We start from the raw sequence: 13,551 nt of genomic DNA on the forward strand, positions 1-13,551 counted from the left end.
TAGCTCGACGCTCATTGGCCTAGAGCGAAGTGCATTCGGCCAATCGCATCACTGCGTGTAGTTTTGGACGCATGCAGACAGCAGTCCGGTGTGTGTGTTTCAGCCTGGAAAGCTTCCCTTTGTACTTTTCGTTAATGTTTGCACATATTCTCTTTCAAAATATTTTCCTGCTTTAATTGAGGTTGTTCAGCGTATCGTGAAAAGGTAAGACTTGCAATTTCTCGCAAAACTATACGAAACATTGATCGCTCGCATGTTGTTGTTCTTTAACGACCGACTTGATGCTTCCTGCGATCAAAACAATTTCTTTACGGATCTTTGTTTGAATGTTTAGTAACCTTGTGGAGTACAACGAGAAGAATGTGTGTGTGTGTCTGATGGAAGAGTGCACTATGCAAATAAGTTCATAGTGACATTAAGTTGTTCATACATTCTTTGTTTACCTCACATTTGAAACAGGATATAACTGAAGGATCAGAACAACTGAATAAGATGCCGTTTTCCAGAGGAAAGAAGCCCACCACCAGTAAAATCCCCAAACTTCACCCCAAAGGACTGGAGAACCAGGTATACAATGAGATCAGATCTGAAAATGAATTAGATCTTTGCTGGTTTGTTTGTTGTTGATCTGATCCCTCTTTTGTTGTGTCTTTAAGCAGGATGGCCCCCAGACCAAGCGCTCATCTTCTTCTCCCCAAGGGGCCCCTAAGAAAAGAACTGCTTTTGTGGACATTACCAATGTAAGGGTGCCAAATCAAATTTGTGTTAATATATATTTTTGTATACATGCACCACAGCTTTATTGCTTTCATATGTCACCTGACTAGGCTGTCTCTCAGTGTTTTTTGGCCCCTCGGTTTGATTCTGATGATGTCAAACCAGTAAGTGTTGAGCATCTGGCTTGTAACCCCACTAACACCAGCAGTTTAAATGAATGATGCAAATCAGCATGCCTGATAGTCATAACCTCATTGGAATCTCATTCATGCCCAAGCAGTAAGTTACAGTGCATACAAACGCATTTGCCAGACCCTTTGCTGGGTCTGGGTTTCCATGTGAGGTGCTCTCGTATGCAAATTGTAATGATGGCTCTATTCACTATTGTCTAACACATGGTATTCATTCTCTCTGTGTCTCAGATTCAACCAAGTTGATTGATTTGGTGACTCATGCTTATCAAAACAAATTAAACCCAAAGGACAGTTTTTGGCTGACATTTAGGCTGAATTTTGACTCAGAAATGTGCTAACTCTTAAAATGCACTTTTATTAAAGGCACACAAGATTGAGCTAAGCAATCCCATCAAAAAGAAAGATCCTGTTAAGAAGCTGCAGAAGAAAATCTCAGTACTTTCTAAGAATGATGTCAATTTAAAGTAAGTATTTTACTACCTCTTTTGTCTTTTTAACTACCATACATTGAGATGTTTTGAGAGTACTTTGAGATGATTGTCCCAGAATTTGCAGATTTCTTATCTTTCCTTCTGTCAGATCTGTGGCTAGTTCAGAGGAAAAGTTGGAGGAACTGAAGAATGTGGAGTCATTTGAGAAACTGGAAGAGCCCTCTTCTAAACCATCAATTCCTGCACACCTCCTGCCTCCAGAGGTAAGGCCCTGGGGCCGTTTGCACCAGCTGTGCGTAATTTACAACTTAGCAAAGTTTTGATGTAAATGGGCACTAAGTTCCATTTATGCACTACTAAATATTTTTGCATCGCACCATTAAAATTAGTTCCACGTATAAACTAAATATTTACGTAAGCCTCAGATCAGGAGTAACGGTAGGAATAAAATATCAGACTGCATCAATAAGCATCAATAAGCTCTACCTGACAGACTTTAATTCTTTTGACATATATGATAGTGCTGACATTTACATTCACTTACATTTTAAAAGAGAGAATATTATGTGAGTAGATTACTTTGTTAGCGGCTCATCAACACAAACCTGTCATACGGCGCGCCGCTGAGTGCATCTGTCCCATCGCTGTTTTGCATGTCAAATAAAATCTTAATCAATAAATGTTATTTTTTGTATCAGTATTTATTGATGAATATTAATTTAGTTTCAAATACAGTTTCTGAATGTTATTTACATAAAATACATGTGTTGTTCATGATCCATTAGTATTGTATTCAATGAAAACTTATTTTTACCATTAGTAACGTGAGGCAATTGAAGTTAGAATGAATGACAAACTGAAATTCACGGTTATTTAAACAGCTTCTGCTCACGTACTTGAAGGCTGCTATTGGATCATGGAGAGTAAACATCATATTATGCGACTACGCATTACTTTACGTAGAGCTTACAACCTACTCTACGTTCTGCCTTAAGAACAAATGGTGCAACAGAATAAAGTACAGAGTTACAAACTAACCAGTAGTTACTAAGCCTCTAGTGTGGGCTTTACGTTCCATTTTAATAAAGAACTTACGAACGGCTGGTGCAACCCTACCCTGGTTTGGTGCATTTGTGCGATGACAGAATTAGCATGAATGTAAATACCCAGTTGTTCCAAAGTGTTTGGGAGGGTTTTACATAAGAGCTGTTAATTGCCAAAATGACATATTGCTCCCTGCATAAAATATGGATTCAGAAGAAACATTTGAATTCTAATTTAATTAAGGATCACACTTTAAATCCTTCCTGCTGGGACATATTATTACATTCTTTAATATTTTAGGGGTAGCAAAAAATTGGCAGGTGTTTTTTCCTTGTTTACAGATTTGAAAACACTCAAATCTTTGTATCTGTTGTCTTTCAGGTTCCTCCAGAGTTTGACATTGATTCCGAGCAACTCAGTGACTCCACGCATACAGCAGAGTATGCCAAAGATATTTTTGACTACCTTAAGAGCAGAGAGGTACGTTTAGTAGTTTTTATTAATGATCTTGCAATTAGAGGAACAGAAAATGGCTAGCTAAAAATTTTTATTTCTTTTATTTGCAGGAAAAGTTTGTCTTGCATGACTACATGGCTGATCAACCAACTTTAAACACCAATATGAGAGCAATTCTGGTGGACTGGCTCGTTGAGGTCCAGGTTAGTGTTGATGTTTGATGGTTTCTGGGCATCGTTTCAAATGTGATGAGTCTGGTAGAATGTCGTTGGCTTTTGGTGGTTTAAACACTGATGTGACTTTATTCTTGCTCTTTATTCTGCAGGAGAATTTTGAGCTGAATCATGAGACTCTGTACCTGGCTGTGAAAGTAACGGATCATTATCTGGCCGTGAGCCCGGTCAAACGGGAGTCTTTACAGCTCATTGGTTCCACTGCCATGCTCATTGCTTCTAAATTTGAGGTAAGACATATGCTCTCTCATGATAGCTGAAAGCCAGTCTTTTGGACTCACTTTTCTGTGCTTAGTTGTAATTGCTCAAGGACTTAGTCATTCTCCCATTATCTCACACACACACGCTTGCACAACCTCATAGAAATGTAGTTACAGGCTGTGTGTGTGTGTGTGTGTGTGTAATATATATATATATATATATATATATATATATATATATATATATATATATCAATCATTAGAAAGGTCAATGATTCAATCTTATCTTATAATAATTAAAGGGATAGTTCACCCAAAAATGAAAATTCTGTCATTAATTACTCACCCTCATGTCATTCCAAACTCGTAAGACTTTCGTTCAAACACAAATGAAGATCTTTTTGATGATATCTGAGAGCTTTCTGTCCCTTCATTGACAGTCTAATCTAGTTGAAGCTCCAAAAAGTTCATAAATAACTTTTCAAAGAGCAAGACAACTTAGAACATGTTCATAAAGAACATTAAAAAAAAATTCCATGTCCTTTGGACATGTAGATTGGTTATTCACTCGTTCGAGAAAAAATACGATTTTTGTGGTGTAAATATAATCTATTCTGAATCAATAGTGGCAGCAAGTGACCGTCTTAATGAGTGAGCCATTGAGTAATTCATTAAAATGATTTGTTCAAATGGCTGATTCATTCAAAAATGAGGCAGTAGTTTATGAATGGGACATTGAATCTTTGAGTCAACCGATTTGTTCAAAACGCTGAATCATTCAGTAATGAAACGTGACAGTGTTGCGTCTGACATTAATATTAACTACTTGTTATTGAACTGTGGTATGAAATCAGTGTCACATTTTCAATCGTGATGATATTCAGGAAAACAGCACTCTTGGTTGTGTGATGTTGCTTAACTGTGTCATATGTTATCAATCGCCACTTACACTATGTAATAAAATCAGAATCATTCTCATGTTTTGGTGATTCCCTAGTTATTTTTTTTTTGTGATTGACGTTTTAATCGGGCTACTTATCTGGTAAGGCAAGTCAAATTTTCTTTCACTTGCCCCTTCAAAGAATCCACTTGTCCTGGACAGGTGTGTATGTCGTCAAGCCCTGCAGTATGTTAAGGTGATGATACAGGTGCCAACTTTTTGGAGAAATGTTGCCGAGCGATGTTGCTTGGGCACTTGGGCAACAAATTTCTATCTGGATTCCTTAGATCGGTCGTCGGCCCTGTGTATCACACCTGGTTGCCTGTTGTCGGCAACATTTCTCAAAAAGTTGCCCTGTGTTTCATCACCATAACACATTAAACTGTACAGATACAGTTTTAGAAATAATTGTAATTATTTTTCTATTAAGTTTGTGTAATATGCCTTTTGGCAGTTTGACTGAATAATAATAATAAAGAAAGCGATATTAAAAATTATGACAGATATTTTTCTCTATTTCCTTTGTCTCACTGAACAATGAAAGTCAAGATGAGTGCATTGCAGTACCTGCACTGTGTGCTGTATTTTTGCATACTGTGCACAATATTCATACTGCATGCTGCAAAAAATTGTGATTTGTCAGTTGTTACCCATCATGTCTGGTGTGTCCTTACAGGAGCGGGCTCCACCTTGCGTGGATGATTTCCTATATATTTGTGATGATGCTTACAAGCGCTCCCAGCTCATCACCATGGAGATGAGCATCCTGCAGGCGCTGAACTTTGACATCAATATTCCGGTTCCATACCGCTTCCTCCGTCGTTATGCCAAGGTCAGAGACAACACATACATATCCCCTCAGTGAAAAGACAGGTGGAACTCCTTTGGAGTCACCTGACACACTCTAGGATTAACATCAAGTGTGTGTGTTTGTCAAAGTCAGAGAGACAGACCATGCAGGGAAGCATTCATTGGATGTCTTTGTGTTTGTCAGGTGTGGCCTGTTTTTCCCCCCTGTATTCTCTGAAGAATTTGTGTGTGTGTGTGTGTGTGTTCTGCTTGTTGCTGTCAGATCCATTCCCATTTTAACACCTGAATTAATTGAGCTTTAGTCAAAGCTCCATGATTTAATGTCTTTATTTGTTTTTATTTGTCAGCAGAATGGCTGGTTTTACTAATTGCTCTTTTTACAAAGTAATAAGCTTCTTTACTGCGCATTAACAAATAATACCATTATATTCAATTAGTTTTCTGAAGAAAAGCATGCATGCCCACAACAGATCACTTATAGTATGCCAATAGACTTGCTGGACAAACTACTCCTTTGCTTGAATGTGGTTTCTGATACATTAGTAAAATGCTTAAAAAAATAGGGATGCTTTACTTTCTCACCCTCATGTTGTTCCCCAAACCTTTGGGGTCAGAAATATAGATAATATTAAGAAATGTTTCTTCTCAAAAAACATTTCTTAATGATTTCTGAATGATCATGTGACACTGAAGACTGAAGTAATGATACTGAAAATTAAACTGTGCATCACATAAATAACTTGTATTATCAAATATATTCAGAAATACATTATAAAACAGTTATTTTAAATTCTAATATTTCACAATATTAATGGTTTCCGGTATTTTTGATCAAATTAATGCAGCCTTGGTAAACAAGAGAGTTTCAAAAAAATGTACCATAATGTATGTTAAAAGAAAGTTTTTAGAATCTTTGAAGAATCTAAAGATGTTTTATAGTGACAGTGACTGTTACCATATATACAACATTTAGTTATTTTTCTGTTTATTAATACATTTTTATTTTTTTCACTCATTTTTGGAGCTTTACACCAATAGTGTCTATGAGCTGCTTTAGGGATAAGATCCATGTGAAGATTCTTCAAAAATAGTTCTGTGCACCACAGAAAAAAATAAACGCACACAGGTTTAGAAAAAAATGAGGATAAGGAAATAATAACAAAAAGTTTCGATTAACTATTCCTTTAAATAATAGAGCATTCAAGAATCAAGGAAATAAATGTTAACATTGAAATGCTTTTCTTTTATGGCTCACCAGAGCACGTCCTTTAGTAATTGTGTGCTGAATTTGCCAAGAATGTAACCTTCAGAATCTTGGCGGGTTGGATGAGCTGTGTGTAATCTTTCTGCAGGGCCTGAAGGTACTGGCACTGCTACTGATTCAGCGCGTGTGTGTGTGGATAAAAACTTTACTTCTCTCTGCAGTTTGCCATTCTATGGATGCTTATTCTGGCTTGTGTGTGATGATTATCTGTCTCTCTTCTCCCGACAGTGTGTGAATGCAGGTATGGACACCTTGACTCTGGCTCGCTTTATTTGTGAGTTGAGTTTGTTGGAGATGGAGTTTGTGTCCGTAAGAGCGTCTTTGCTCGCCTCTGCCTGTCTGCTCATCGCTCTAGTTACTAAGGATCTGGGAGGATGGGTACGTGTTTACCTTTATGCTTTTATAATGTATGCGCATTTGCGCAAGCACAGAGCTCATGAATTATACCATTTATTTTCACGAAATGCCACCGTTCCTTGGTGATACACACTCACGCACTTTCACAGTGAGTTCAGCGTTCTTGTGTGCTGTGATTTGGAAATTCTGTGCTCTTCTGATAGAACTAAATGAGCTTAATCTCAGACAGCTTTGTGATAGGCTAGTGACTGCTCTTTATGGATGCTCATTCTGTTCTATCACACACACATTCACACTAAGTAGTGGGTTGATGACACGGGTATTTTGGTTAATGAGAGTGAAGCTGGACTGTGTTTACCAACATTTGAGTAATTGCTTTATGTCCTGAGTGGTCAGACTGTCAGAGATGAAGAAGTTAAATTACCTTGAAACAACCACACACACGCAAACGTTCATACATTCATTTACATTCTCACCGGATGTCGTTTCCGTCTCATCTTCAAATTATTGACAGCTTAAGGGCATTTATTTCTCAGATCATGAAATATTTGGCAAGTGTCTTAGTCACACATCCCTTATGTAACACTCATTAGATACCTCTGAGATTCACAGATATCTGGCTATACTTCACAATAACACTTACACAGATTTTGACTGATGCTCCACTTCTGTTTCCAGACACCGTGTTTGCAGTTCCACTCTGGATACTGTGTGGAGGAACTGGCACCCGTGGTCAGAAAACTCCACGACATGCTCTGCAGCCCACCCGACAGCAAACTCGCCGTTGTCAGGAGCAAGTATGCGCACAAGTAAGTCAGCAATGCAGTTTTAAATTGTATATTTTTAATCAGAAGAGCATGTTCTTTGTGTCTACTTCGTACATACATAGTTCTTTTTTAAATATTTTATTTATTTACCCAAAAATACAACATTAATAACATTGTTTATTTCAGTCATTGAAATAGTTCAGTTTCAGTTCAAGTTTGTTTGCTGATTCTGAAGTTTCACAGTACATTTAAAATGTTTTTTTTAAATTTGCTTTTAACTGGCAAGACTGACATACACACACACACACACACACACACACACACACACACACACACACACACACACACACACACACAAACATTTACAGTACGTTTAAAACATTTTTTTTTATTTGCTTTTAACTGGCAAGGCTGACACACACACGCACACACAAAACATTTACAGTATGTTTAAAAAAAAATGTTTTATTTGCTTTTAACTGACAAGACTGACACACACACACACACAACATATCTGGTTGGTTTGTTTGCTGTTTCTAAAATTTCAGAGCTAATTTTACTGTTGTTGTTTTGTTAATCTCAAATCATTTGCTTTTAAAGTTAGCTGTCAAGCCTTTAAAGAGGTTTATTTTTATACACAATATATATATTTAAATTATTATGTTGATTTTTTTAAACCTTTTTTTTTACCCCAAAATGCCATACAGCGATGTTTAGAGAAATGATTTATCTCAGATATTTAAATACTTCTGATCATGTTTCGGATTGTTTGGTGTTTTTGCAGTTAAGTTTGAAGAATTTAAAATTATTTGCTTTAAAGGTTTTCTGGCACACTTTTAAAGCACACATGCACTATATATATATATATATACACATACACTCACCTAAAGGATTATTAGGAACACCTGTTAAATTTTTCAATCAACCAAGCACATGGCAGTTGCTTCAATGCATTTAGGGGTGTGGTCCTGGTCAAGACAATCTCCTGAACTCCAAACTGAATGTCAGAACGGGGAAAGAAAGGTGATTTAAGCAATTTTGAGCGTGGCATGGTTGTTGGTACCAGACGGGCCGGTCTGAGTATTTCACAATCTGCTCAGTTACTGGGATTTTCACGCACAACCATTTCTAGGGTTTACAAAGAATGGTGTGAAAAGGGTAAAACATCCAGTATGTGGCAGTCCAGTGGGCGAAAATGCCTTGTTGATGCTAGAGGAGAATGGGCCGATTGATTCAAGCTGATAGAAGAGCAACTTTGACTGAAATAACCACTCGTTAACAACTAGGGCTGTCGCGATAACCGCAATATTGCAGTACCGCTCTACTGACAGGCCAACCGCAGAGGAATGCAAGTAACCGCAGCAACCGCGAACCGCGTTTTTTTTTTTCATAAGGCCACCCTTCGTGGTTCGTACCATGTGTATTGAATGTTAAATAGGTTAATAATGATAACAAGACTGTTTATCATGGTGATTTGTACAGAGGATTCGTGGATTTGGACTTAAGCCTAAACAGACAGTGAATGTGTTCGACTGAGCGCGTGAGATTACCTGCGTCTGTTTTTGAAGTCAAGTCATGTATATTCGTGAAAAGGTTGCCGTTTCCAAGGAACGCGAAATATTTGTTGTAGGCTATTATCCTTTTAACGAGTAAGGGTATTTCAGCGCTGGTCAGCATTACACAGCGCGAGGAAGCAGTGGGGGGAAAGCAGTGAGTCACGCATTGAATCAATGCCATTGGTCTCTATTAAGTGAAGCATTGCTGGCCAGCTGAGCCTTGAAAAGTGGAGCTCAAAGTTAAACAATAATTAGCACCTTGTTTCATTACATCTATCATTTAAGGAATCAGCATTTTTGAACGTTTTCGTTGAATAAACGGTTTAATGACTCACTCAGAGACAGTCCGTTGGCGTAACAACTGCGCGCTGAGTGACAGCCTTTCAATGTGCGGAGACGCTGTTTAGTTTCGGTTACATTGGTTACATTGTTTTTTTGTATGCTGACCACATCATAACACGTATTTATATAGCGACAAATAAATAAATAAATAAATAAATAAATGGCGGTAAAACCGCATATCGTGCTATTGAGCAACTCAAAATTACCGCACGGGAAATTCCTTCACCGCGACAGCCCTAGTTACAACCGAGGTATGCAGCAAAACATTTGTGAAGCCACAACACGCACAACCTTGAGGTGGATGGGCTACAACAGCAGAAGACCCCACCGGGTACCACTCATATCCACTACAAATAGGAAAAAGAGGCTACAATTTGCAAGAGCTCACCAAAATTGGACAGTTGAAGACTGGAAAAATGTTGCCTGGTCTGATGAGTGTCGATTTCTGTTGAGACATTCAGATGGTAGAGTCAGAATTTGGCGTAAACAGAATGAGAACATGGATCCATCATGCCTTGTTACCACTGTGCAGGCTGGTGGTGGTGGTGTAATGGTGTGGGGGATGTTTTCTTGGCACACTGTAGGCCCCTTAGTGCCTTGTTTAAATGCCACGGCCTACCTGACCATTGTTTCTGACCATGTCCATCCCTTTATGGCCACTATGTACCCATCCACTGATGGCTACTTCCAGCAGGATAATGCACCATGTCACAAAGCTCGAATCATTTCAAATTGGTTTCTTGAACATGACAATGAGTTCACTGTACTAAAATGGCCTTCACAGTCACCAGATCTCAACCCAATAGAGCATCTTTGGGATGTGGTGGAACGGGAGCTTTGTGCCCGGGATGTGCATCCCACAAATCTCCATCAACTGCAAGATACTATCCTATCAATATGGGCCAACATTTCTAAAGAATGCTTGCAGCACCTTGTTGAATCAATGCCACGTAGAATTAATGCAATTCTGAATGCGAAAGGGGGTCAAACACGGTCTTAGTATGGTGTTCCTAATAATCCTTTAGGTGTGTGTGTGTGTGTGTGTGTGTGTGTGTGTGTGTGTGTGTGTGTGTGTGTGTGTGTGTGGGTATATATATATATATATATATATATATATATATACATACACACACACACAGACACACACACACACACACCCGTTCAAAAGTTTGGGATCATAAGATTTTTTTAAATGTTTTTAATAGAAGTCTCTTATACTCACCAAGGCTGCATTTGTTTGATACAAAACACAGTAAAAACAGTAATATAGTGAAATAATATTCAAATAAAAAACACTTGTAATACATTTTAATAGAGAAATTTAATACATTTTAAAATGTAATTTTTTCCTTTGATTCAAAGCTGAATTTCCAGCATCATTACTCCAGTCTTCAGTGTCACATAATCCTTCAGAAATTATTCTAATATGGTGATTTGCTGCTCAAGAAACATTTCTGACTATTATCAGTTGTATATAATTTTTTTTCAGGATTCTTTGATGAACAGAAAGTTTATAAGTGTAACATTATAAATGTCTTTACTGTCACTTTTGATCAATTTAATGCATCCTTGCTGAATAAACATGAATTTCTTTTCCAAAAAAATTTAAATCGGTCTGACCCCAAACCTTTTTTTTTTTTTTTTTTTAATCAAATGAATACAGCCTTGGTGAGCATAAGAGACTTATTTTAAAAACATTAAAAATCGTACGTTTCCAAACTTTTTAACGGCATAGTATATATACAGTACTGTGCAGAAGTATTACGCACATTAGTATTTTCACCCCATAAAAACAACAGTCGGTAAGATCCACACAGAGATCTGATCTCACCATCATTGAGTCCGTCTGTGATTACATGAAGAAACAAAAAAAACTGAGACAGACTAAATCCAGAAGAACTGCAGCAATGTCTCCAAGATGCTTGAAGAAACCTTTCCGCAAAGCTACTTGAAAAACTATGTGCAAGTGTACCTGGACAAAAGCTGTTTTAAACGCAAAGGGTGCTCACACCAAATATTGATTTGATTAGTTAATAGAAGTTAATTGATAAATCAAATCTATGACATGATTTGGGAAGGCATCCTCACTTTACAGCATTTTTACACAAGTGCCAAGAGTTTACACAGTACTCTAGCTTTGCAGGAAGGTTTCTTCAAGCGTCTTGGAGACATTGACACAGTTCTTCTGGATTTTGTCTGTCAGTTTCTTCATGTAGTCCCAGACGGACTCGATGACAGTGAGATCAGATCATACCAGCTGTTGTCAGACTCCTTGTGGATACAAAAATCTCACTGGATTATTACAATTAATGGCTGTTTGAACTGTACAATTCATGCTGTGTGGGTTTATGGTCTAAACATTTCTGGTGTTTCTAAAGATTTAGCCTACAGCACATTTCGCTGTTCTTCTATATAAATCATGTGCTTTTAAAGTTGGTCGGCCTTGCAAAAAAAGAATATGGGGCAATTTATACTTTAGTTGAGAAGTTTAATCAAAATTCATGTTTAGAAAATTTTGACTCCCATTTTCTTATCAGATTCTGAGCATGACTGTGTTGTTTTGATGCTCTTGCCAAACCTGATTGGCATTTTGACGTATTTTTTTTATGTTACTCCTGCCTAGAGCAGATGTTGATTTCTTGAAAGCATTTGACTAATGAAGCAGTTTGTTTATATTAAAATACTCCAGATTGTGGCATTTGATTATGTCTTGATTTATTTATTTATTTATTTTTTATTACAGGGTTTTCTTTGAAGTTGCGTTGATCCCCACAGCGAGTCTGGAGAAGTTGGAGGGTTTTCTTAAGTAAGCTGAAGATTTATGTAATGTTTTAAACATTGTAAATAAATATATTTAATGTTATATTTTAATCTTTTGAAATAAAGTCTTTGTGTTGTAAATTTACACATATATACATGTTTTCCATTGTATGTTCAGCTGTTCTTTTTTACAAACCATGTTATCCTTCTTGTACATGTAAAATCAGTTAACCAAAATACAAACAAGTGACCCCCATCAATGTTTAAAAAGCTGATAAAGTACAAACCATCCTATCAGTTCAATATATTTGGTCGTTAGCTTTTTGTTATTGAATGTTACTAAAATGGCATTTTAATGCCTTGAACATAGATATGTTTTTGTCTTTTCCGTACTGTTGTATAGTTTGATGTGTGTATATTTTCTTGATCACTTTAAAGAGTGTTTTATTAAACACTATGGATGATTAAAAAATTACTTTTGCATATTTGCCTGATTGTTGCATTTACTTCAGTTGACATCTAATGCCTTTTTAAAATGCATCTAACATACAATGCTGCGCTGTAGTTTTACCAATAGGAGGCAGCGTGCTACCAGATCCTTTATCACATCGATAACATGTGTCTGCATCCAACTGTCTGCATCTTTTCAACCACAGTCAATCATTGCACCTATGTAAAATAAATAAATGACCTCCATCAAACTTCAGCCCCACTGATTATTGAATGTAGGAAACCACTCCTGTTTTTCTCAAGAGATTGTCTGGCGGTCCGGATGTCCAAACAGTCTCTGACGTCTATTGGTTGTTTTTGGATGCAGCTTGAGTCACAGCCGTGAGCCGGTCCAATCCATCACAGCCAACGGCGAACAACGAACCTCAACAAAGCTTTTTCTGGTGTTTGCTGTTTTTGCTGCGATTCTCTTGTGTAGTTTAGATGTGGACTGAAAGGGGAAAAGACAGCCTTTGATTAGCATAGGTCTCCTCGACCTGCTCATTGGGATGGCAGAATGCTGATTGCTTGTCCTTTGGGCTTTAAAGGCCGATATTTCTAATCCTTATTACATTCCTCTCATTGATGTTTGCACGTTTTGTCCCAGACGCCACATGCACGTTTCTGTTGGTGGGCAGCACCCTTTGATCACTGACCGACTAGATCCTGGGCTTTGTATTGTTTTCTGAGTCCTTCGCATGTAGGGCCTATGCTGTGAATCCCTAAGTCGGACTGCAGAATCGACATGCAAATCTTGATTTCTCATTAGTAGTGGCACTGAATTTGTTTACTGCTACAGGATGCCAGTTACAGCTTAAACATTTGTGAATAAATGTCTGTGGTGACTCCATTAATTGGGATATGGAGGGCCAACACATCAATATCTGGCGGAGTTAAATGGTGGAGACATCTGTTGAATAATACATAATCTTTATGCGATATTCTGTCGTTGAATGCCAGTTTATAAATGTCCTAAAACCCATTTCAGTTA

The 13,551-nt window shown here is 37.5% G+C and overlaps 1 protein-coding gene across 4 annotated transcripts; it reads left to right on the top strand.

Annotated features, from left to right (window-relative positions):
• Positions 1-45: 45 nt before the first annotated feature.
• Positions 46-12,554, top strand: ccnb3 (cyclin B3). 4 transcript variants are annotated; one of them, XM_077227964.1, is made up of 13 exons: positions 66-204; positions 460-567; positions 657-740; positions 828-881; positions 1,275-1,375; positions 1,491-1,605; positions 2,768-2,866; positions 2,953-3,045; positions 3,168-3,305; positions 4,892-5,047; positions 6,518-6,667; positions 7,325-7,455; positions 12,055-12,554. In XM_077227964.1, the coding sequence occupies exons 2-13, from the start codon at positions 493-495 to the stop codon at positions 12,119-12,121; spliced, it is 1,263 nt and encodes a 420-aa protein (XP_077084079.1). In that variant the 5' UTR covers positions 66-204; positions 460-492; the 3' UTR covers positions 12,122-12,554. The 4 variants fall into 4 exon arrangements, with proteins under 4 accessions (XP_077084082.1, XP_077084081.1, XP_077084079.1 ...); XM_077227965.1 differs by having other exon boundaries at positions 660-740; XM_077227967.1 differs by lacking the exon at positions 828-881 and having other exon boundaries at positions 46-204; positions 660-740.
• Positions 12,555-13,551: the final 997 nt, after the last annotated feature.

The sequence above is a fragment of the Siphateles boraxobius genome, unplaced genomic scaffold, assembly GCF_051911475.1.
Source record: "Siphateles boraxobius isolate OS27281-9 unplaced genomic scaffold, OSU_SipBor_1 130, whole genome shotgun sequence".
In the NCBI taxonomy this organism is placed as follows: Eukaryota; Metazoa; Chordata; class Actinopteri; order Cypriniformes; family Leuciscidae; genus Siphateles; species Siphateles boraxobius.

Bases quoted from the DNA above. Each gene is read 5' to 3' on its own strand.
- ccnb3 (XM_077227964.1), top strand. From the start codon at position 493: ATGCCGTTTTCCAGAGGAAAGAAGCCCACCACCAGTAAAATCCCCAAA. The intron at 2,867-2,952 runs GTACGTTTAGTA...TTTTATTTGCAG, and splicing joins ACTACCTTAAGAGCAGAGAG to GAAAAGTTTGTCTTGCATGA. The intron at 3,306-4,891 runs GTAAGACATATG...GTGTCCTTACAG, and splicing joins TCATTGCTTCTAAATTTGAG to GAGCGGGCTCCACCTTGCGT.